The sequence below is a fragment of the Athene noctua genome, chromosome 3, assembly GCF_965140245.1.
Source record: "Athene noctua chromosome 3, bAthNoc1.hap1.1, whole genome shotgun sequence".
Classification (NCBI taxonomy): domain Eukaryota; kingdom Metazoa; phylum Chordata; class Aves; order Strigiformes; family Strigidae; genus Athene; species Athene noctua.
Genome location: NC_134039.1, coordinates 73685895 through 73709620, shown reverse-complemented (window position 1 = coordinate 73709620; position 23726 = coordinate 73685895). Strand labels below are relative to the sequence as shown.

The 23726-nt window shown below is 46.9% G+C and overlaps 1 protein-coding gene and 1 long non-coding RNA gene across 3 annotated transcripts in view; one reads left to right on the top strand and one right to left on the bottom strand.

The window, feature by feature from the left end:
- LHFPL3 (LHFPL tetraspan subfamily member 3) overlaps positions 1-11357 on the top strand; it is a 277203-nt gene extending 265846 nt beyond the window's left edge. For both annotated transcript variants that reach the window (XM_074903362.1, XM_074903363.1), the window contains one exon: positions 8734-11357. In XM_074903362.1, the coding sequence (XP_074759463.1) occupies positions 8734-8762 (29 nt within the window). In that variant the 3' untranslated portion in view covers positions 8763-11357. The remainder of the gene's footprint in view (positions 1-8733) is intronic.
- The window catches only part of LOC141959385 (uncharacterized), a 78355-nt gene continuing 55792 nt past the window's right edge, over positions 1164-23726 (bottom strand). Inside the window, exon 5 of the long non-coding RNA XR_012633437.1 lies at positions 1164-1909. This is a non-coding gene — a long non-coding RNA (uncharacterized LOC141959385). The remainder of the gene's footprint in view (positions 1910-23726) is intronic.

Below are 23726 nucleotides of genomic sequence, written 5' to 3'. Positions count from 1 at the left end.
AAATCCTTATCTTTCTGTTTCTCATAAATATAACCTGGCACTTCTATCTTTCTGAGAGGCAGAAATGGGATCAATGTTCACAGCTCATTAGCAGGTTTTGATTGAGACCCAACATTACAGCAGCCAACCAGTCCAACAGGAGTGAAGGATCCACACACAGCCTTGCCTTGGCCAGCCCCTGCCCCAGAGGTGCTCTGGATGAAGCCCTCCAGCTGCAGGATCCTTCCTCTCCATGGCAAGCCCCAGCAGCCAGAGTCCCGCTCCCAGTCCTGGCTCAACCCACTCATCAAATTTTCTCTTACCACCAGCACAAATCCCTACAGAGGGAAAGTTCCGAAAACCCCTGGATGTCCTTTTGCACAACAAGGAAGCAGGTGGGATTTGTGCTGTGCTCCCAGGTCACGTAGCTTTGCCACTGGTCAAAGAACAAGGAAATTCATTTCACACAAAGAAAAGGAAGTTTAAAAGTTTGTATTATTCTGCCGTATTTAAGGTTCACTAGCAATGCTATTTTTTACTGTTTTCTGAGACGTTTAAACTGAACTTCTTGTAGATGTTTTAATTATTGTTATAATTAAAAATCAGCAAATTATTTCAGGAAATTTTATTAATAAAAATGTCATTTTAACATGCCAGAAGGGACAGAGAAGTGTCATGGCCTTCCTGCTTTCTGTTAGGAGCAAAACTCATTATATGAATTGGGAAATCATTTGGAGAAACCCAGTCTGTTTGAAAAAGAGCAGAGCTCCTTTTCTGTCACACCACTAAAATAAGCCCCATCGTAGCAGTTTCCTTATGCAGAGATCCTGGCTGGCACCTTCAGGAATCTGCTTCAGTATCTTGGCTTTCTCCCAGGGCCAAACTCCTACTCTCTCTCTGCTGCACAGAAATGCAGGCTCGAACCACTGTGAAGCCCGAGCACCACACTTAAATCGGTGACTGGCTTTTCTCAAGCTCGGGCTTGCTCACAGCTCCCCACAGCCTGTGCTGGCCCCAGGCGCTGCCTTCTGCCCTCCCGGATGGCTGAGCCTGGACAAGTAGAGCTTTGTGTCAATGTCAACAAGATTTGTGTTCCCAGACCAAAGATGTGCCAATGTCAACATCTAACACTGCTGAGCGCAAGAAAACTCCTGGAAGATATAAAGATAATAAAACTAGATTGAAACTGTCTAAGTTACTTTAATTAGCAAAATTTAAAAAAACACATAAGAATATACAATGACAATCCAAACATTATCTGCCCAGGACCTTATCAAGGAACCTCCACGGACATGGCTGGATCCTCAGAGGGACTCTCAGTAAACAAGTACAGAACAAAGTTTGTAATGTTTTTTTTTTTTTCCTGCAAAGACAGTGCAGTGCTTTCTGAGCAGTCTGATCACACGGCTTGAAGGCTGGTGAAACAAACAAAAATACCTACAGAACTTCTCTGTTTCAGGGGAGTAACTGAAAAACAACTCCAGCAAATGTGCAGAATATAAAGAAAGTAAAATATTTTCTCATTAAACAGTTAAAGAACAGGAAGAGTTTAGGAATCACTGTTCAGGGACTCCTGTTTAGTGACAGCAATTTATTTGACCATCTGGGTAAAGAAAGACTGCAGCAAACATGGAGGAAATAAAAATAGATGAACAACAAGTAAGTGATTTTGCTTGACTCAAGCCCACAACTCTGGAGCAGGAAGCTACTTCATGTGAAAGACGTTATTGATGAAGGCATTTCAGCCTCTCTCCAGTCCTTCCAACAACATACTAGATCTCCCATGCCAGCAAACCTGTCTTGAGACGTGACTCCCATCCCAAACTTGCCAGAAACATCACAAAGTACAAAAGACAAATTGATGAGCCTTCTGGAAAGGGACCACCGGAGGAAGGAGCGTCTCTGTGATGCTCCACAGTAGAAGAAAAATCTGTAGGAGAAAGAATAGGAGGCTTTTTGCTTTGTTTGTTCATGATGATAAAAATCTTCCTTTTCTTGACAGACACAGAGCAAATATTGAAATGGTGGAAAACACTGCCCACTGTTCAACAGGATCTGATCACTACATCTCAGTGTTTTGGTACCCACCTCAAGCAGACACAACCTCCTCCCTTGTTCAGGGCACACTGTGCTGTGTGTGATGCTAGCAGAGGGGTGGTCGTGCTTGCTTGGCAGTTACAGCACTGCAGCACCAAGCTGCCCAGCTGAGGAACCCAAAACCTGTTGGTAGTGAGGTGTGGTTAGTGGAGCCATCACCCAAGGGAGCCCCATTTCCATCAGCCCAGAGTGGTGCCAGCAGATGACAGGGATGACAGCTACAACTTGCTCCTTCCTTGGATAGGTCTCTCTTCCCTCTGCCTGTCACTTTCCTCCTGTCTTTCTCATCAACACATATGCATATGTTGTATTCTCAGAGCTGCATTCAAACCAGAGGAAAGCCACCCGAGCCAGGGATTAGGAAGGGTGGCAGGGAAGCTTGAAGCTGCCCATATTCAGAGTTTTGGAGCCTGTCACTGACACTGGGTTATATTTAGGTGCAGTTGAAGGAGGATCTTTGGGAAATAAGAAAAATGTCAGGCTCTGATGAGGTGCCTTCTTTAAGCTACTCTAACCCTCATTCTCAGGATTTGCAGCCAAAATTCACCTGCTCCCCCAGGCTGACAAGAGCAACTAATCTGACTGCCATATGTAGCTTGGCTCACACCTTCCCACTGGGCTGGCGTGCTCCTTGCATCCTTACACTCAGGTTGGTCAGCCCTTAAGCTGTTAAATTTATCTTACTGAGCCTTCCAGGGCTGGGGGTGAAATCTTAGACCCACCTTCTGCAAAGCCGTTCGATCCCCCATGAAGGCAGTCCTGGTATACAACTGCTCGCCCCAACAGGACTAAAAATACCCATCTTCAAGCTGTGCTCAGACAAGATCTTTGACAGCCTGTTACAAATAACTAACCCAAAACTGCCTAATAATTTGATATTTCAGACTGAAGATTATCTTCTGTGAGTGGGCAGTAGCTTCTCTCTTCATGTCTCCACGCATGCTGTTAATCATTCGATGCAGGATAATTATAACTCCAGGATTCACGCACCTCACTTTGTCCATCTGAGACTTAGGCCTCGAGTCTCATCCAGGTTTACAGTCCCACAGGAGTCAATGGCACTCATCTATTCTGGGAACCATCCCAAGGTGAAATGAGTCACCCCAGGAGGGCCCTGTCCCTCTCCAAGGATTGCCCAGAGCCACACACCCAATGCCTGATGCTGAGAGGGCTGACATTACATGAGATGCATCTCCAAGACCAAACTCCATCTTTTCTCTAATCCCAAAGAATCTCCTCACCTTTCTCAAAATTTCCATCTGTAAGAGAATAGGAACTTGAAGAAGTCAACACCAGAAATGGGTAGACTGTCCTGACACACCCTGGGTTCCAGACTTAATTTCCAAATACATCTCTCCTTTCATACCTCAGCACAAGGTGGTCAGACTTAATTGCTCAAACCTTTATTTTGTTTTAATTAATTTGTTTTGACAACCACAGTTTTCTCTGGACACTTTTGCTTACAGCTTCAAAAAACATTAACAGCTTCAAAAAGCATTCTGTCTGCAGAAATAAAAGAAAACAACCCAGAAAATAATGTTTCCCTGTCGTGTCACTTGTCTCCCCCCATAGCACACTGCCTACAACCAAACAGCCTCTGAATTGACAGGCATTTCCTCCCCCCATGTGTTAGAGCAACAGAAAAAGGGAAAAAAAAAAACAATGTAAGAATAAATTGGATTTTAAAACTACAAGAATTGGCCAGAGTCTGGTAGGGAAGAGCAGGATCTGGCCAGCAGGGCAGTCACTGGGAGCATTAAGTGTGCAAGGAGTGTAGCTTTAGGTCTGCCAACGCTCTGGGTTTTTTCTTGTGAGTGACAGTATACAAGTTGTTGATGGCAAAGGTCTGTCCAGCTGTGTGTTGTACACGGATACCAGCAACCTGGCAAAATTGATCTGACTGGATCTTTCAGCCATTTTTCTGTTTCTTTTTGGAAAAGTGTGTCTAATAAAGCAGCATTCTGTCTGTTTAGTGGTTAACTCTGACCATCATCACCCCTGTGGCCCTGAAACTGTCTTCTCAGATGCTAGAAATGCATAGATGCTAGATGTCTTCTCAGATGCTAGAAGTGCAGCCATGAACTGAGCCTTCTGTCTGCAAAACAGCCCGAGTGACCTTTTGATAGACATTTAGAAAATTCTTAAATGCTCCTGAAACCATTTCCTACAGCTCTGGCAACATTTCCTACAGCTCTTGCCCAGGAGTTCAGCTGCTGCCACTAACAGAGTGCACAAAGTACCACCCTGCTGATTAAGTCCTACCATTCCACTCAATTCTGGTTTCACAGGGCTTGCATACCAAATTGGTAAAAACCTCGTTATTTTTTATATGATTCAATTCTATTTTATTGCAAGGAAGTGCTGCAGCAAAAGAGCCAGCTCAGGCACCCTTCTGCTGAGATGAGCTTCTCCTCTAATGCCATACGGACAAAACCATCCCACAATTTCAATCCCAAAGTTTTGTAAAAGTTTTAGTAACCCCTCAAGGTTTGCTGCGCAGTCTCTTTAACCCCTGCCCTCTTTAGCCTTCGGTAGCTGTGAGTGACAGCAGAGCAGGCAGTAGCCAGATCCTGCCTGCTGGTTTGCCGAGAGGAGGAGAAAATGCACTTAGGCACCTCTGGTGTGGACAGGTCATTTATCATGTTTTGTTGAGAAGATGCTGAACAGTGAAACACTGAAAGAGGGCAGCCAGAAAAACAGTTGAGGAACTTCTGTTCATTCTTCCTTCCATCTCCATAGGGCAGCTTTGTCCCCTCCTTAATGTGTTATAAACTGCACCAGAGAGCACAACTCATTCACCTCCTGGCCACACAGCTGTTTCCAGGATGATCTCTGGACAGCATCTCCAAAACACATGCTGGAGTTTCAGCTTGGATCACCAGGTCTCTTAGAGTTTGGAGAAGACCAGAGCTGGTGTCTAGTTGTCTATTGAGAGCACAGTATTTGCCCCGGGGTGGCTCTCCGGGAAATGCATAAGCACCCTCCCATGAGGCCAAGGCAAAGGATCCTCGGCACATTAAGAGGGAAAAGGCACCCACAGCAGGTAGGAAAATGGAAATACACATTTAAAGGCAAATGAGAATACACATTATTCCTCTCTCATCACCTGGAAAACAAAATTTCTTTCTCAGTACACTCACATAGGTTTTGTTATGTGTTTTAAAGGGAAATTAGAAGATTTCACTGAAGCTTCCAATGGCTGCCCCATGCAGCTGGGCATCTACCCACCTTTCATGCCTTTTAATTACACACATCTGGATATTGCCCAGACCCTGAATGCATGTTGCTATTTGAATTTTGGGATGCAGTAGCAGTGGAGTTTTAACATACTGAGCATTGCGCCAACCCTGATGTAAACAAAACCCTCTACCTGTGCTTACAAGGAACTGACCCAAATCATAAGCAGAAAGGCGAGAACTCCAAGCACCTCATTAAAACTGAACTTCTCCAAATTTTTTTGGCCTGCAGCCCAGGCAGCAGTGTTATCCAAGGTGCCTTAGCATGTCTGTTTTCAATTGCAGACCTTCAGCAGCAATGTTTCTCTCCACCTTCATCTCCTCCCATACACCAAACACAGCACCAGCATTCAAGAGAGATAACGTCGCTCTCTAGGCTAGAGGAGTACTGTGAAGGCACTGGGAAGAAATCTCTGGTGCTTCATTAGCCCATGGGCTTCTGACAGCTGATGTGGTTTTGGAATAGCACCAATTTTGGTGTGACCATGAATGCCAGTTGCTCTTTAGCTCAGTAATTTTGTGTGTTTGGAGGCAAAAATAACATATTTACTCTTGGAAAGGTGTTACTTTCTAGATGCCAGTCAAATAAATGGCAAAGAAAATCGTATAAATATGGCTGGTGACAATTGATGGTGTAAAATGTTAAGATTATTGGAGAGAACATATATTCAGACCTAGAAGGTCTGCCTTTCTCTGTATATTTACTATCAATCTGACTGCCTTTACAGTAACAACATGTAAGGGACTACCCGAAATGCAGTACATGCTTTATAACTTGGCAGGGAGCAACCTGGAAATCCCCATGATTCATCTTCAAAACAAATATCAGTGGCCTCTCTCTGAAAATATGCATAAACACTAAAATGTTGTAAATCCCTCCAGGCTGACTGTACCCCAGCTCTGCAGTCAATAGAAGTGACTGCCCTAATTGAACAGGTCAAAGATGAGTAACTGTGTTGTCAGGATGTCAGCTAACAGGCAGCCTTTCAAGACTAAACAGAGAGTTTAACAGCAGAGCACCTAGGTGGTTTGGGTAATATGGCTTTCACAAGACTGCTTTCATTAACTGATTTCTAGGCAACAGCACTAGAAAAGGGTTGTAAGTAGCTTAAGAAAAGAAACTTCAAGGAGTCAAAAGCCTATGATGTGATACAAAGTGGACTGAGGGATGTTGGATGTGATTTCTGCCTTATCAAGTAGGCACCTCTGGCATTTATTAAATTTAATTTCCATGTATATAACACCCGTGTGCAAAATTTGTCTAAAGAAATAATAAAGGTTTTAATATGGGACACATGAAACACTGGGTACTGCTGGAAATTCCATAAGCACTGTTAAGGATTTGAATAACACAGGTACATGAAATTACAATTTAAAATAATTGAAAGAAATGGCTCATTCAGTTCTATTAAGTTTAGATTGTTCCTAGGAGTGTCAGGACACATGCTCCTCACCATGAAACTTTGACTTTCCCTGGATTTCAGTTTCACCAGCTGTGGATTTTTTAAGAGGCTCACAAAACCCCATATCTCACTTAGCAAATAAGCTTAGGAACTTTTTCTTTCTTTTCTTTTCTTTAGTAGTGCTACTTACATATATTTAAAATTACCTTATTAATTACATTAGTAACCATATTAATAAAATACACCAAAATTCCAGACTCACACCATTTTTAATAGATTTTATTTATTACAAATATGTGGATTTCTCATCCATTCTTTATCCTTCATTTTTGCTACATATTTTAAAGGGAAAAAGGAAGCTCATGGAGCTATCAATAGCAAGTTTTCTTATACAATTGGAAACTACCATCCCCATTACATACATCATTAAAATGCTTTTATCACAGTGAACACTATATTTTGTATCCATTTCTGATGAAAGCAAAACTGATTCATTTGTGTTCTGCAGGACCCTCCTTAGCTCACCTTATGCTTCTTGCATAGTTTATTTGCAACTTTCTAGTCTCAACAACATCAATTAAAAGTGTCACCTTTATAAAATATATTTGGACTACAGATACATGCTGAACACCTATGGGCTATAACAAGTCAGAAATTTTCCTCCAAAATAAACTTTGCTTGAAAAATGTCAATTTGTTGGAAGCTGATGGGGAAGCAGGCACCCAGGGTCTACAGCAGAAGGGTTAGTCAGCACCAGACCCCCCCAGTTCATGGTACCACATCCCAAGCTCTCAGGTCTGGGCATCCTGCTCGGGGGCATCACTCTCCCTGGTGTCTGTGGGTGCATTAGCAGCAGGCGAAGGTGACCATGAGGGTTAAGGTGTGTGAGGAATTGGTGGGAATGGGAGAAGGTGGCTCCTCCATGTAATGTGGGGGGTGACATGACAGTCTGCTTACAGTACCATTTTTAAGAGTTTCTAGTTCTGGAACTCTTAGTTCACTGACATTTCACAATGAAATTCATTCCTTTTCTTTTGTGATTTCTCCAAGTTCTGCATTCCAGCAGTCTCCTGCAGAGGCCCCTGCATTATGATGGGGGGAGCGGGTTTGCGATGAAAGTGGCTGTCCTCTCCCCCAGGCTGCGAGCTTGTAGGACCTCTGACCAGTGACCCTTTCACAGGAGGCAGTGGGGAGGCTGCCTGCCAAATGACATCGTGGTTTAGTCTGAGTGATCCAGGAGAGTTTAACTAATGGTGAATTTGCAGATCTCTTTGGTGCAAGAACCTTCGGTTCAATGCCAAATGCTGGAGCAGTCAGGTTTTTATATTTGCGTGTACGTGAGTACTTAGACATTCTCATTAGGCCCCTGTTCTCCCCTCCGACACCGACTTATGGGCAGTCACCTCCAGCAAGGAGGGGGGAGCCTTTGTCACCCTGCTCACTGTGCCCCCGCAGACCGTGTCCGCTCTCCTGTGTATGCAGCTCTGTTTACAGTATATGGAAACTGGATGGGTGAGAATTAGTTTTTAAGAGAGAGTTTGGGTTGAAAGCACCTCTGTCCTCATTGGGGTATGCTCCCTTGAAATTTAACACGAGGTATTATTTCATCCTCTTTATGAATGTAGATTGTGTGCTCAGGGGAGTGAAAGAAATTATTGATACGGAACAGAAGTGTCAGGATTTTAACTTGGTTCATGATATTCACCTAACAAATGTCATTCTTGCCCCATACACATTGTATCTTTATTTTCATATTGTTCAAACTTTAGATGAAACAATCTCAATATTTTGACTTCCCATGTTGATTAGCTGATGAAAACTGATGTATAAAAATTCCAGATAACAAATCCTTGTCATAACTGAAGATTAAACTTGTCATTTTTCATGATAAATGGAAATGCAAATAATGAAGTATATTAGAATATTGATCAGAGGCTTGCCCTGAGCCAAGCACAGCGTGAACATCTTTTTGTTCGCTGGCAGTAAACCAGCTTCTCTCTTCTCTCTGTTTTGCACAGTCCTACTAAGCCAATCTTCACTAGAATGAGCACAAAACAAAACGAATAACAGCTTTTGTACATCAACATTAAAATGGGAAGAAGCTTGGGAAAGGGCCTCCGACAGAGAAGAACGATGACGAGTGCAAAAACGCCTGATGGGTAAGCGCCACCTTCTAAACATAGATCAGCCAGACGTGGAAGTGATTTTCAGAAGAGAAATGCAATCATGGATTACACACCAGCTCATTAGAAACTGTTGCTGAATGCAGCACCCAGAAGACATGCATGAAAAGTCACATTTGGGGAATAAATTAAAAGGGGTGTAGTTGTTGCTAGATAAACATATGTAATATATATGCATTCAAGAGGTTTGTAAATGTCATTTTTTTTATTCGGATGGAAAGCAAAAAGCTTTAAAACCTTTCACAGTAGAGAGGCAGTTAACTCCAGACTATTCCTATCCCAGTAGCCAAGAAGCTGATAGGACATCTCTTAAATTAGCATTTATAATAGACTCTCTGAATGTTTCCATCACTTAGTGGAAAAAGCATAACTTTTACTGCTACATTGCTGCACTTCATTTACTTCACTGTATAATAAGTTGACTAAAACTGTAAAGCTTCTCAATTTTTACTGCATATGTGTTCCAATTAATCTATGTCTGTAACAAACTTGACTGAAAAATTATTTCTGACTTATATTCTAGTTCTATGAAGCATATATACTATAAGATATGTCTGACTGAATATCATAATACTATAATTTCCCAAGACACATAGAATTGTTTGTATTTGAAGTGACAAAATAAAAGCACTTGATTTATTTTTTAGTAGGAGAAAGTAATTTACCCCTTAAATGTAACATACGGCTGCTTACTGCAAGGGTGTTTCTATTCTTTTCCTTGTCCTGCCATATAACCGCTGAGTGACACTCTCTGGCCTGTGCTAATGCCAGTCAGGTGAAGTGATCTAACAATCCCTTCTGGCCTTAAACTCAATTCATAAATTAAGAGACTAGTAAACAAATACACATTGCAAATAGCTATGTGAGGGCTGAGGGTGCAGAGCCTTGGGGCATTGGTGAGGCTGGTGCTTCCCCCCACGGGGGCTCAACAGGTCACTCCCCAAAGGCACCCTCATTTCCAGAAGCCACTGAGCACTAAAACAGGGGGAGGCACAAGATATCAAGAAAGATGTCACAGTGAAAGGTCTGGATGCCAAGTGCCAGGCACAGAGCAGTGGAGGGAAGCAGGGACCCCCTCTCCTCTGCTCCTCTCCAGTACCTCCCAGCATGGCACGCATCTTTTGGCTCAGGACTGGGCAGGAGCATGCTGCTTCCTACATTTCTTCTACCCTCTCATGCATATCGCATCTGAATCCAGCCCAAAATGAGCACTGCAATGCTAATTTCTTCAGATTTTTTAAGCCTGTTGCTTCATTCTATGGCTTTTGGGGGGAATGGTTAAAATAATAATTCATTGCTAATGTTGTTCCCAAATAACACAATACACTGAAGACATGAGTAAAACATGAGTTAAAACTGGTTTTTGACTATTGGCTACACAACACAAATTATTCCAGAATTTTGTGCATGATCTCTTACCTTTTATTTTTGAATTAAAACCCATCTTTAAACAAACTGTCAGTAAATAAATACAGGGAATTAGATAACTCTTCTATCTAACTACCAAGGTACCAGTGTGGCACTGCTTATCTTAGAGACTGAATGCTCATGTGGATAACTACCAAGTAAATTTATGTGTAAATCTGGGCAGCATTTTTTTAAGAAAACTTGTTTTTAATCCAAATCTGCTCTCATAACTGTGTGTAGGAGACTCCACTGACTTCCACAGGACCAGGTTTAGAGCCAGTCAAAAACCCCACCCAGATCAATCAACCACCATAAATATATTCCCAGTACCCACTGCTGACCTGAAGTGGATGGAAGGTAAAAATAAAGTAGTTTACACATGAGGCTGCATAAACTCATTAAGGTCCCACTTCAGATAGGTTTTGAAGTCTGTGATTAGTCCAACCAGTGTCAGCTGGAAAACGCACATCCCTTAGGGCCGCATGCATTCAGGAGTCATTGTTAAATGGTGTCTCCCCATGGAGCCCATCCTCATTCACTGCTCTTGTTGGCTCACAGCCACAGTCTCACCTCAAAAGCCTGTGAAAGGGTTTGCTGTCTGGATGTGCTGTCGTATCACTGTCTTCATTTGCTCCTTGGGTTTACCTCTATCCCAAATTATAGCAGTCATGGCACTTCTGCTGTGACAAAAAATCAGAAATCACTGAAACAGGGTTTTTCTGTATTACATTATTTTGTTATGGGCTACTAAGTTTTGCATCATGGTGGCTGTGTAATGTAAAAGCTCTTTCTAAATATACACAAACATTGCAAAAAAAGTGTCACCACAAGACCTCACAACCCTGTCAGGGCAGCTCAGTGAATATGTACCATTTGTACACAGTCAGAAGGAGAGACGTATCAGGATGTACATCACTAAATGTTGACTCAGTATGAATAGTATGTTTTATCTTTTTAAATGTTACGGCTTTCCCATCCCACTCCATTGTAACTTGTCAATTGTAATTTTTTTTTAAGTCAACAAACTGTAAAGAAAACTGTTGAAATACCTGATTTTCTGTAAAAAGTAATAACAATAATTTTTGTTACTTTAAAGTATGCTTGGTATTAAAGTACCTAATAAAGTTCAACAATGAATTTTGTAGCATACAAATAAAGTGTGATAGTGCTTTTCTCCTGCTCATCTGTGGTAACAGCTGCTGTTGTTGGGATTACTGTCCTTCTAAACAGAAGCCTGGCCACCCCCTACACACCTGTACCTACACAGATCCCTAAGGTATGTAAAGTTCAAGAAAAATCTGATCCCTTAATGAGTGCAGGGATTTGTATCCACAGGCGAAATTAACAGTATAAGTACCTTGTTGTTTAAGGTAAGTCATCTCCACTCTCTGGTACCTGACTATATATATATGGGCAACAATATAAAGTTCCTGATTACTTTAGTTTTTAGTAAGAGAAAGGAGACTGTAAATTATTTAGGAGTTAATTATCATTAAATAGAGAACTGCCAGGTTTGTAGGATGAAGTCGTCCTTCCAGTTCATTATTATAGGCAACACATTTCAGTTATTCCTAGATTGGAAAGCTCAAACAAGTTATTTGGAGGACACAGTAAAGCCCCAAAATTTATCCCTCTAAATTTCACTACATGAAGTTACACTGGAACCATCAGGGGCTATCACAGATGTACATCATCCCAGAGCTTGCACCAACAAGAGGTAAGTACTTTCTTGTCAAATAGATACTGGATTTGCTTCCATGATGCTGATGCAGTAGTACCTGTGTTTGGAGATGATCTAGAAATGATTGTGACTGGTATCTAATTATTCCCGAACCCTAGGCTCTGCCATATTTCGATCAGAGTAATGGACCAGCTTCCCTCACACCATCCAGCTTCCCCTGTTCTAGGTAGGAAAATGTAATGCTGGGCCCAGCAGGTTTCTGTCCATTTTCACTCTGCGAGTCTGACATCCTTAAACATTTAAAAGTTTTAGTAGTTTCAGCTGATTCCTTGAGTATTTGAAATAAGAACTAGAAAATAATTTTTTTAAAAAAACAACACAAAACAAAACCCAAAGAAAAAAAAAATGCATGTTTGTCCTGACTAGTTTATATGTTGAAAATCCAGCCATATGCTGAGTAGCTTCTGAGACAGTGCCAGAAAGCAACATAGGTTTTTTCCCATGTGCTAAAGTCTAGAGGTTTACGCATTTCTCCTTTCCAAAGAGCTCTGTGCAGAAGGGAACAGTTTTGCCTGCTGTTGGAGTAGCTGGCAATACCTGCATATATTATCCAGGCTTGCAGCCATTCCACCTTGATCTCTGATCCTCATTGGCTTACATTAATATTTTGAAGAGACTTTCATGGAAGACCCAAAATTCTGCAGAAAGAGGGATATGTAGTTAAAAAATTTATGCTTTTCTCTTTATATCAAACAACATTAGTCCCATGCTGCCAAATACACAAAGCCAAGGCTTACAGTGATCAGATATAACCTGCCATAACACTTTCTATTACCCATCTGTCTCAAATTTTTGCTTAGCATTACTTCATACTGCCTTCTGAAATGCCTTTTACATTTTAAAAAGTAAACTGATATATCTTTCCCATCTTCAGATAGTGTCATAACACCACTGTGGGCAGTTACATAGCTTTTCCACTTCACAAGGTGATGAGGAAATTATTGCCTGTGCAAGAAACAAATTATTCCCTTTATTTGTCTCTTTTTTCCCTTTAAGTATAAGCAGGCACATTGTGCTCATCAACTCCCAAGAGGAGTTGTGGGCCCCAATTGCCTACAAAACACTAAAAGGCTCCTCTCCTTTAGGAGTGGTTCCAAAAGTTGCTGCAAAACACCTCCCAAGACCACCGGTGTAAGACCAGCGTCCAAGTTTGAACATCAGGTCAGTCACCTGAGAAAAAAGCCTGCAAGGAAAGATGCTCCAAAAAGCTAGGACCTGGGACTGAATTTACCTTCACCAACCGGTTTTAAATTATCATAACAATATGGATTATTACTTCTGATTATGTCAAGTGCAAGTTAGCTTTATATTAGTTTAATATAGCTGTAAGAATATTTTATATTAGTAATTGTTAATAATAATTATTAATCTATTATCTTGCTATTTCTTAGGGAAAAAACTGAAGTTACTTGTAAAAATCCTATATGCTAGACTTTGATATGATTTCCACAGTTTAACAGCAGAAGATGCTCTAGAATACCAGTTACATTACCAGTTACACAGACTCAGGATTTCCTCATCGAGTCTTAGCACAAAAAGGTAGGAGTTTTGCTCTGCCATAGGGAAGACCTATGATGATTCTCAAACATGGCCTTCTCACAAGATGCCAGGCGAACAACTGGGATGTCAGCATAAATGTCAGGCTTACAGGTATGCAATTAGCACCTTGATTCTCCTTTATCTGACATTTTTGCCAACACAATGCAGGATTAGTAAAGAGCCAGGTGGGAGACATTTGAGTTTGAAAAAGAAAACTAGCTCTCCTCTCCATTTGCTTCAATTTTTTCCATTAATAAAATGAAATTAGTTGGAGTGTCATTGGAATATTCTGAGGCTCAATTAAGTACCCGCTGTATTTGTTGAGTTTCTCAAATGGCAATTGAAAATAATGTAAAATATTATGATCCTCGGGCAATGAACTGAGATGGTTGGTGGCATCAAACTAAGAAAGATTTCTGGAAGAGCTTTTAGGCTATACGCTGCTGTGTGCATCATCAATAAAGGAGCTGGTTCAGTTAGTATAGCTGAGTTCCATGTATGCTTCAGAAAGATAAGGAATAAAATAATTCTGAAATTCTGAAGGAGCTTCCAGCGTACTACATGCTACCACTGTGTTTGTTTTGGTTTGTTTTTTAATCTGCCGCGACTTATTATTAAGATCCTCAGTTATGGTTTTTAATGAATTTTGCATTAAGTAATGTGAAAATTCTTCAGCCACAAGACACCCTGGGGCCGCTGAAAGCCCTGGAGGGGCTGTGCGGGAGCAGCGCCCGGCAGCCACGGCTACAGCGTGTGTCTGCGCTGCCACCTGCCGGACGGGCCCTGCCGGCACCCGCTTACCGGAGAGGCCCGACGGCAGGCCGTTACCGGCAGAGTCCCGACGGCAGGCCGTTACCGGCAGAGTCCCGACGGCAGGCGGTTACCGGGAGAGTCCCGACGGCAGGCCGTTACCGGCAGAGTCCCGACGGCAGGCGGTTACCGGGAGAGTCCCGACGGCAGGCCGTTACCGGCAGAGTCCCGACGGCAGGCGGTTGCCGGGAGAGTCCCGACGGCAGGCCGTTACCGGCAGAGTCCCGACAGCAGGCGGTTGCCGGGAGAGTCCCGACTGCAGGCAATTACCAGCAGAGTCCCGACTGCAGGCCGTTACCGGCAGAGTCCCGACGAAACTTGCTTATGGGGTGAGACCCGAGGGAATGCAGTTGCCAAGAGATTCCTGAGGACATGTGGTTTACCAGGAGAGTTCCGAGGGCACTCGATTACCTGGTATGTCCCAACGGCACTCGGTTGCCAGGAATTTCCCGACAGCACATGTTTACCAGGAGAGTCCTCACAACACTCCATTACTGGGAATGCCCCGAGCGCATGCAGTTACCGGGAGAGTCCCGAGGGCACTTGGTTACTGGAGAGTCCTGACGGCAGGTGGTAGCCGGGAACATTCCAACGGCGCTTGGTTGCCAGGACAGACCCTATGGCACATGGTTGCCAAGAAAGTCCAATAGGACTCTCCAGGTAACAACATGGCCTCAGGACATCCCAGCAAGTGAGTGCCCTCGGGACCCTCCCAGCAACTCCAGAGTCATGGAGACAGTTGTCTGTCGCTGAGACCTGATGTGAGACCTTGTGCATAATTCAATTAGATAAGCAGAGGAGCTCCCTTAGCTAATGTGAGATTGAAACCAGGTATTTCTGCTCAAAACAAAGGTGCCAGCTATTCTGGCCTGTCAATCTCTGGTATATAAGGCTGGACCCTCTCACAGCGACTTTGTCAGCCTCACCTATAGGTGGATGCACCGCGTAGGATTTCCCCCTTGCCGGGACAGGCTCTCCAAACCCTCACTGTAACCGGGGCTGCCCAGCCACTGCGGGGCTGGATGATGGTAACATATGCAAGGGGTGATGGATCTTTTTTAGTCACTATTCTCTCTCTCAGGTAGTAATGGTTTGATGCATTACCCTGTATTTTCCTATTTGTTTAAGTGCACTAATCTGTCTTTTCTTACTGTTCTGTATTATTCTTTAGTAAAATACGCTTGCTCTTCACTCTGGTGTCTGAGTTTAATTGGTATCCTTAATCAGCAAAACAGTCCCAAGGGCACATGGTTGCTGGGAGAGTCCTGATAGCATGCAGTTGCCAGGAATGCCCTAAGGGCACACTGTGGCTGCAAGAGTCCTGAGCGCACACAGTTGCTGGGAATGTCCAGGTAGCACACGGTTGCCAGGAGAGTCCTGAGGGCACTCAGTTGCTGGGGGAGACCCTACGGCACATGGTTACCAGGTTATCCCGAGGGCATGTGAGTGCTGGGATAGTCCTGAGGGCACACCGTTGCTGGGAATGTCCCAAGGGCATGTGGTTGCCAGGAGAGTCCCAAGGGCACACGGTTGTCGGGACAGTCTGGGTGGGGTGCCATAGGGTCTCTCCTGGCAACCAAGTGCTTCCAGGACTCTCCCAGTAACCACATGCCCTCGGGACCCCCCTGGAAACCAAGTGCTGACAGGACTCTACCGATAAATGTGTGTCCATAGGTGAAATGCTGGAGTTTCAACCCCAAGCCCCAAATTAAGGTCGACATATAGGTGATTCCCACAGCCCTTCCCAAAGGGGGGTGAGTTTGCCTTTAGGCTTCCCTCCAGGGAGCGGCCGGCCTGGCAGGGAGAGCCATGAGGTAAAGGAGCCCCAGGTGTCTGCATTCAGTAAGCAAAGGTCAGGTGTCCCACTGAGGGATAAAAGCTGGGACCCCTGGCAGAAGGGGCAGTGTCTGTCTGTGAGGTGGGTGTGCTGTGCAGAGTTCCCTGTTGGGGAAGGACCTCCCGCCTCCCTGGGACTGGGCTCCAGTCAGGTCTGGCTTTTGTAAATGTGGGCTGTGTAGAGATTCAGTGTGTGGCTTCCTTGGTCTGATGTGTTTGGCTTGTTGACTCGGTTGTCTCCTGTCCCTTCTATGGGAGACTGCATTTCACCATTTATTCCACCCATTGTTGGTCATGTGGTGTCGTTGTTGGGGTCAGTGGGCTTGATGTCAATTATGTATAATCTGACTGACTTGTTTGTACCCCCAGTGCTCACCCATGTACTGACCCTTTTGTATCAAATACAATTTGGTTATTGCTTTATCTTTATGCTGGCTGTGTCATATATGCTAGGCCTAATAATTGGCAAAACAATAGGACATTCCTGGCAACTGTGTGCCATCAGGACTCAACCAGCAACAGAGTCCTGTGGGACTCTCCTGGCAACTGCATGCCACTAGGACTCTCCCAGCCACTGAGTGCTGTCAGGAATCTCCCAGCAACCAAGTGCTCTCAGGACAATCCAGGCAACTGCATGGGACTCTCCTGTAACTGTGTCCTGGGGACATTCCCAGCAACTAAGTGCCTTTGTGACTCACCTGGCAACCATGTCCCCTCAGGACTCTCCTGGGAACTGCATGCCCTTAGGTTATCCCAGTAACAGTGTGCTGTAGGGTCTTGCTCTGGCAACCATGTGCCCTCCGGGACATTCCTGGCAACTAAGTTCCATCAGACTCTCCTGGGAACCGTGTTCCCTTGGGACTCTCCTGGCAACCATGTGCCCCTGGGACTCTCCCATAACTGCATGCTCTTAGGACATTCCCAGCTACCAAGTGCCGTCAAGACTCTCTCAGTAAATGTGTGCCCTGGGGTCTCTCCCGGACAACGCGTGCCCTCAGGACTCTCCCAGCAACCGCATGCCCTCGGGACTCCCTCTGTAACTATGTGCCCTTAGGAATGCCCAGCAACCAAGTGCCATCTGGAGTCTCCCAATAACCACGTGCCCTCGGGACATACCCGGTAACCAAGTGCCCAGTCCCAACAGCACATGGTTGCTGGGAGAGTCCTGACAACACACAGTTGCTAGGAACATCCCGACAGCACTCGGTTGACAGGAGAGACCCTACGGCACGTGGTTACCAGGAATGTCCCGAAGGCACACTGTTGTCGGGAGAGTCCCAATGGCACTTGGTGAGTCCTGAGGGCACATGGCTGCTGGGAATGTCCCAATGTCACACAGTAATGTCTCGAGGGCACACGGTTGCTGGAAGAGACCCTACGGCATATGGTTATCTGGATGTCCTAAGGGCATGCGGTTACTGGGAGACTCCTGAAAGCACTTGGTTGCCAGGAATAACCCAACAGCATGCGGTTACCGGGAATGTCCCAGTAGCACATGGTTGCCGGGAGAGTCCTGAGGGCACGCAGTTACCAGAAATGTCCCAAAGACACACTGTCACTGTAAGAGACTCTATAGCACGTGGTTACTGTCCTGAAGGCACTCAGTTGCCAGGAGAGTCGTGAGGGTGTGCCTAGATAGACCAGACAGCACTCAGTTACCAGGAATGTCCCGCGGGCACGCAGTTGCCAGAATGTCCTGAGGGCAAGCAGTTGCTACGAGAGTCCAAAGGCCCATGGTTCTTGGGAATGGCCACATGCCATGGAGATATTCCTGGCAACCAAGTGCATTTAGGAGTCTCCTGACCTTGGTACATCCAGGTAACCATGTGCTGTAGGGTCTCTTCCTGAGTGCCATCATGACTCTCCTGGTAACTGCATGCCCTTGGGACATTACCAGTAACTGCCGTTGGGACATTCCCAGTGACCATGTGCCCTCAGGACTCTCCTGTAACTGCATGTCCTGGTGACATTCCCAGCAACCTTAGGACATCCAAGTAACCACGTGCTGTAGTGTCCTGGTGACATTCCCAGCAATCTTAGGACATCCAGGTAACCGCATGCTGTAGAGTCTCTTCCTGAGTGCTATCATGACTCTCCTGGCAACCGCATGCCCTCGGGACATTACCGGTAGCTGAGTGCCATCGGGACATTCCCAGCAACCGTGTGCCCTCAGTTGCTCTCAGGACTCTCCTTTAACTGCGTGTCCTGGTGACATTCCCGGCAACCTTAGGACATCCAGGTAACCATGTGCTGTAGGGTCTCTTCCTGAATGCCATCATGACTCTCCTGGCAACCACGTGCCCTCGGGACGTTACCAGTAAGTAGTGTTGTTGGGACATTCCTGGCAACCAATGTGCCCTCGGGACCCTCCTGATAACCGCGTGTCTTCAGAAATCTCCTGGCAACTGAGTTGGGAGTCTCCCGGTATCCGCGTGCCCTCAGGCCATTCCCAAGAACCACAGGCCATTAGGATTCTCCCAGCAACCGAGTCACGTCAGATTCACCAGGCAACCGCATGTCCTTGGGACATTCCAGCAACCATGTGCCGTCAGGACATTCCGTATGACCTCAGGACTCTCCTGGCAACTGCATGCCCTTAGGACATCACGGCAACTGCATGCCCTCGGGATTCTCCCAGCAACCTCATGCCCACGGGGCTTTCCCGTCAACTATGTGCCCTTGGGAATGGGCCAAGACAGTCTCCCAGTAACCATGTGCCCTCAGCCCATCTCTGACAACCACGTGCCATTGGACTCTCCCAGCAACCACGAGCCCTCAGGACATTCCAGGCAACCATGTGCCCTTGGGTTATTCCCAGCAACCAAGTGCCCTCGGGGCATTCCTCGTAACTGAGTGCCATCAGGACTCTCTCAGTAAATGCATGGCCTCATGATGCTCACGGCACCCGTGTGCCCTCAGGACAACCTGGCAACCAAGTGCAGTCAGGACTCTCCACTAACCGCATGCCCTTGGGACTCTCTTGGCAACCGCATTCCCTTAAGACATCCCAGCAACCACGTGCCCTCAGGACTCTCCTGGCAACCGTGTGCCCTTAGGACATCCCGGCAACTGCGTGCCCTGAGGACTCTCCCAGCAACCATATGCCCTTGGGACGAGTGCCATCAAGAGTCTCCCAATAACCATGTGCCCTCGGCCCATTCCTGACAACCATGTGCCATCAGACTTTCCCAGCAACCATGTGCCCTCAGGATATTCCTGGCAACTGCATGCTGTCTGGAGATTACCAGCAACTGCGTGCCTTCGGGACTCTCCCAGTAACCGCGTGCCCACAGAGCCCTGATGGCAGTAGGTTACCAGGAATGTCCCCTCAGTAAACGCGTGCCCTCAGGACTCTCCTCCTGGACATTCCCAGCAACCGCATGCCATCAGTTCTCTCCCAGTAACCACATGCCCTCAGACTCTCCTGGCAACCGAGTGGCCGAGAGAATCCTGAGGGCACATGGTTGCCGGGAATGTACCAAGGGCACGCAGTTACCAGGAGAGTCCAACAGCACTCGGTTGCCAGGAGAGTCCCAAGAGCAGTCGGTTTCTGGGGATATCCCAACGGCACTCAGTTGCCGGGATGTCCCAAGGGCACGCAGTAACTTGGGAGATTCCTGAGGGCAGGTGGTTGCCAGGAATGTCCTGAGGGCATGCAGTTGCTGGGAGACTCCCAAGGGCAGATGTTTACCAAGAAAGTCCCGATGGCACTCGGTTGCCAGAATGTCCCATGGGCATGCGGTTACCGGGAGAGTCCTGATGGCACACATTTGCCAGGAGAGTCTCGAGGGCACTTGGTGGCTGGGAATGTCCCGAGGACACATGGTTATCTGGAGAGTCCCGAAGGCACTCGGTTGCCAGGAGACTCCCGAGGACACATGGTTGCCATGACAATCCAGGAGAGTCCCGAGGACACATAGTTGCCACGAGAATCCTAAGGGCACGCATTTGCTGGGAAAGTCCCCAGGGCACATGGTTGCTGGGAATGTCCCGATGGCACTCGGTTACCTGTAATGTCCCAAGGGCACACGGTTGCCAGGAAAGTCATGATGGCACTTGGTTATTTGAGAGTCCCGTCAGTACTCAGTTGCAGGAATGAACCAACGGCACATGGTTACTGGGAGAGTCCCAAGGGCATGTGGTTGCCGGGAATGTCCAGACACTATGCAGTTGCCAGAAGAGTCATGATGGCACGTGGTTACTGGGAACATCCCACCAGCACTCCATTGCCGAGATGTCCCAAGGGCATGCATTTGCCAGGAATGTCCCGATGCCACTCGGCTGCTGGGAGAGTCCCAAAGGCACTCATTTACCAAGAGACTCCTGACGGCGCTTGGTTGTCAGGTATATACTTACGGCGCTTGGTTGCCAGGAGAGTCCTGAAGGAACGTGGTTGCCAGGAGTCTCAATGGCACTCCATTACCGGTAGAGTCCCAATGGCACTCAGCTGCAGGGAATATCCCGACAGCACTTGATTAGTGGGAGAGTCCCGACGGCACGCAGTTGCTGGGAGAAACCCTATGGCATGTGGTTACCAGGTTGTCCTGAGGGCACATGTGTGCTGGGAGGGTCATGATGGCACGTGGTTACTGGGAACATCCCAGCGGAACTCAGGTGCTGGGATGTCACGAGGGTACGCATTTGCTGGGAATGTCCTGATGGCACTTGGTGGCTGGGAGAGACCCAAGGGCATGTGTTTACCAAGAGATTCCTGATGGCGCTTGGTTGTCGGGTATATACTTAAGACACTCGGTTGCCAAAAGAGTCCCAAGGGAACGCGGTTGCCAGGAGAGTCACAATGGCACTCTGTTACCAGGAGAGTCCCAGCACTTGGTTGCTGGGAGAGTCCTGAGGGCACTCAGTTGCCGGGCAAGACCCTACAGCATGTGGTTACTGAGTTGTCCCGAGGGCACTCGGTGCAGGAGAGTCCCAAGGGCATGTGGTTACCAGGAATGTCCCGAAGGCATGCTGTTGTTGGGATAGTTGTGAGGGCATGCAGTTGCCAGGAGAGTCCCGAGGGCACATGGTTGCCAGGAATGTCCTGGGGGCACGCGGTTACCGGGACAGTCCTGAAGGCACTCAGTTGCCAGGAATGTCCTTACGGCATGCGGTTGCCAGTATGTCCCGAGGCCATGCAGTTGCCAGGAGCGTCCTGATGGCCCGTGGTTCTCAGGAATGGTCTGAGGGCATGCAGTTATGGCACTCGGTTGCTGGGAATTTCCTAAGGGCACATAGTTACCGGGAGAGTCCCAAGGGCATGCAATGTTGCTGGGAGAGTGCTGATTGCATGCAGTTGCTGGGAATGTCCTGAGGGCATATGGTTGCCAGGAAGATGCCCAGGGGCACGCGGTTACCAGGATGTCCCTGAAGTGCTACGGCTTGGACAAGTGGTCCAAGCCAGAGTTGACCTATAGATGAATCCTGTGTATTTTGTAACTAGTAACCGTTATAACAAACCACTTATTCTGATGTGTATTGAAGTCTGAACAACAGACTCTGTTATTTTATCCAATATGCATGGAAGATGTAGCTATCTTAAATGTATCTCTTCCTTCCTATTTCATTAATGATTACATACTAACAGAGTCATGGAGACAGCTGTCTGTCACTGAGGCCTGATGTGAGGATTAGATAACAACTCCCTTAGCTTCTCCCTTGAGCTGTGGCCAGGCTCTGGGGGAATCTAATGTGAGATTGAAACCAGATATTTCCACTTAAAACAAAGGTGCCAGCTATTCTGGCCTGTCGATCTCTGGTATATAAGGCTGGACCCGCTCACAGCGACTTTGCCAGCCTCACCTATGGGTGGACGCACCGCGTAGGATTTCCCCCTTGCCGGGACAGGCTCTCCAAACCCTCGCTGTAACAGGGGCTCCCCAGCCACTGCGGGTCTGGATGATGGTAACATATGCAAGTGGTGATGGATCTTTCTTAATCTATTCTCTCTCTCATGTAGTAATGATTTGATGCATTACCCTGATAACTCAAATCAGAAAATACAGGGCAGAGTTTTTCCTATCTATTTATTTCTAGTAAAATACGCCTTCTCTTTTCACTCTGGTGTCTGAGTTTAATTGGTATTTATGTCTGAGTTTAAGGGACTGTTTTGCTGATTAAGGATACCAATTAAACTCCGACATAAATCAGCAAAACAGTCCCGAGGGCACACAGTTGCCGGGAGAGTCCCAACCGCATGCAGTTGCCAGGAATGTCCCGAGGGCACGCAGTTATGCTATTGCTGGGAGAGTCTTGAGGGCACTTGGTTGCCAGAGAGTCCTGAGGGCACACGGTTACGACGAATGTCCTGAGGGCACTCAGTTGCTGGGAGAGACCCTATGGCACGTGGTTACCGGGTTATCCCGAGGGCACACGGGTGCTAGGATAGTTCTGAGTGCACACAGTTGCCAGGAATGTCCCGAGGGAACACAGTTGTTGGGAGAGTCCCGGCGGGGTGCCATAGGGTCTTCCCCGGCAACTGAGTGCTTCTGGGACTCTCCCAGCAACTGAGTGCCATCGGGACATTACAGGCAACCGAGTGCTGTTGGGACTCTCCTGGTAACCACGTGCCGTCAGGAGTCTCCCGGCAATCAAGTGCGATTGGGACTCTCCACAGTAACCACGTGCCATTGGGTCATTCCCACAACCAAGTGCCATCGGGACTCTCCTGGTAACCACATGCCCTCACGAAATTCCTGGCAACTGCATGCCTTCAGGACTCTCCCTGTAAATGTGTGCCCTCGGGACATTCCCAGCAACCGAGTGCCATCATGACTCTCCCACTACCCATACTGTCTGGACATTCTCAGCAACCACATGCCCTTGGGTTATTCCCGGCAACTGAGTGCCCTTGGGACATTCCTGGTAACCAAGTGCCATCGGGACTCTCTCAGTAAACGCGTGCCCTTGGGACTCTCCCAGCCACCAAGTGCCCTTGGGACTCTCCCAGCCACCAACTGCCCTCAGGACTCTCCAGGCAACCGCGTGCCCTTAGGACATTCTGGCGTGTGCCCTCAGGATTCTCCCAGCAACCGCATGCCCTCGGGACATTCCCAGCAACTGAATGCCATCAGTTCTCTCCCAGTAACAGTGTGCCTTCAGAGTCTCCTGGCAACCGAGTGGCCAAGAGAGCCCCAAGGGCACGCATTTACCGCGAGAGTCCCAAAGGCACTCGGTTGCCGGGAATATCCTGAGGGCACACAGTTACCACAAGGGTCCTAAGGGCACGCAGTTGCCAGGAGAGTCCCGAGGGCAGACCTTTACCAAGAGAGCCCCAACAGGACTCGGTTGCCAGGAATGTCCCAAGGGCACGTGGTTGCGGGGAGAGTCCTGATGGCACACGTTCCCGGGAGACTCTCAAGGGCACTCGGTGGCTGGGAATGTCCTGAGGACACGTGGTTATCTGGAGAGTCCCAATGGCACTCGGTTGCTGGGAGAGTCCTGAGGGCACATAGTTGCTGGGAGAGTCGTTGCTGGGAGAGTCCCGAGGGCACGCGGT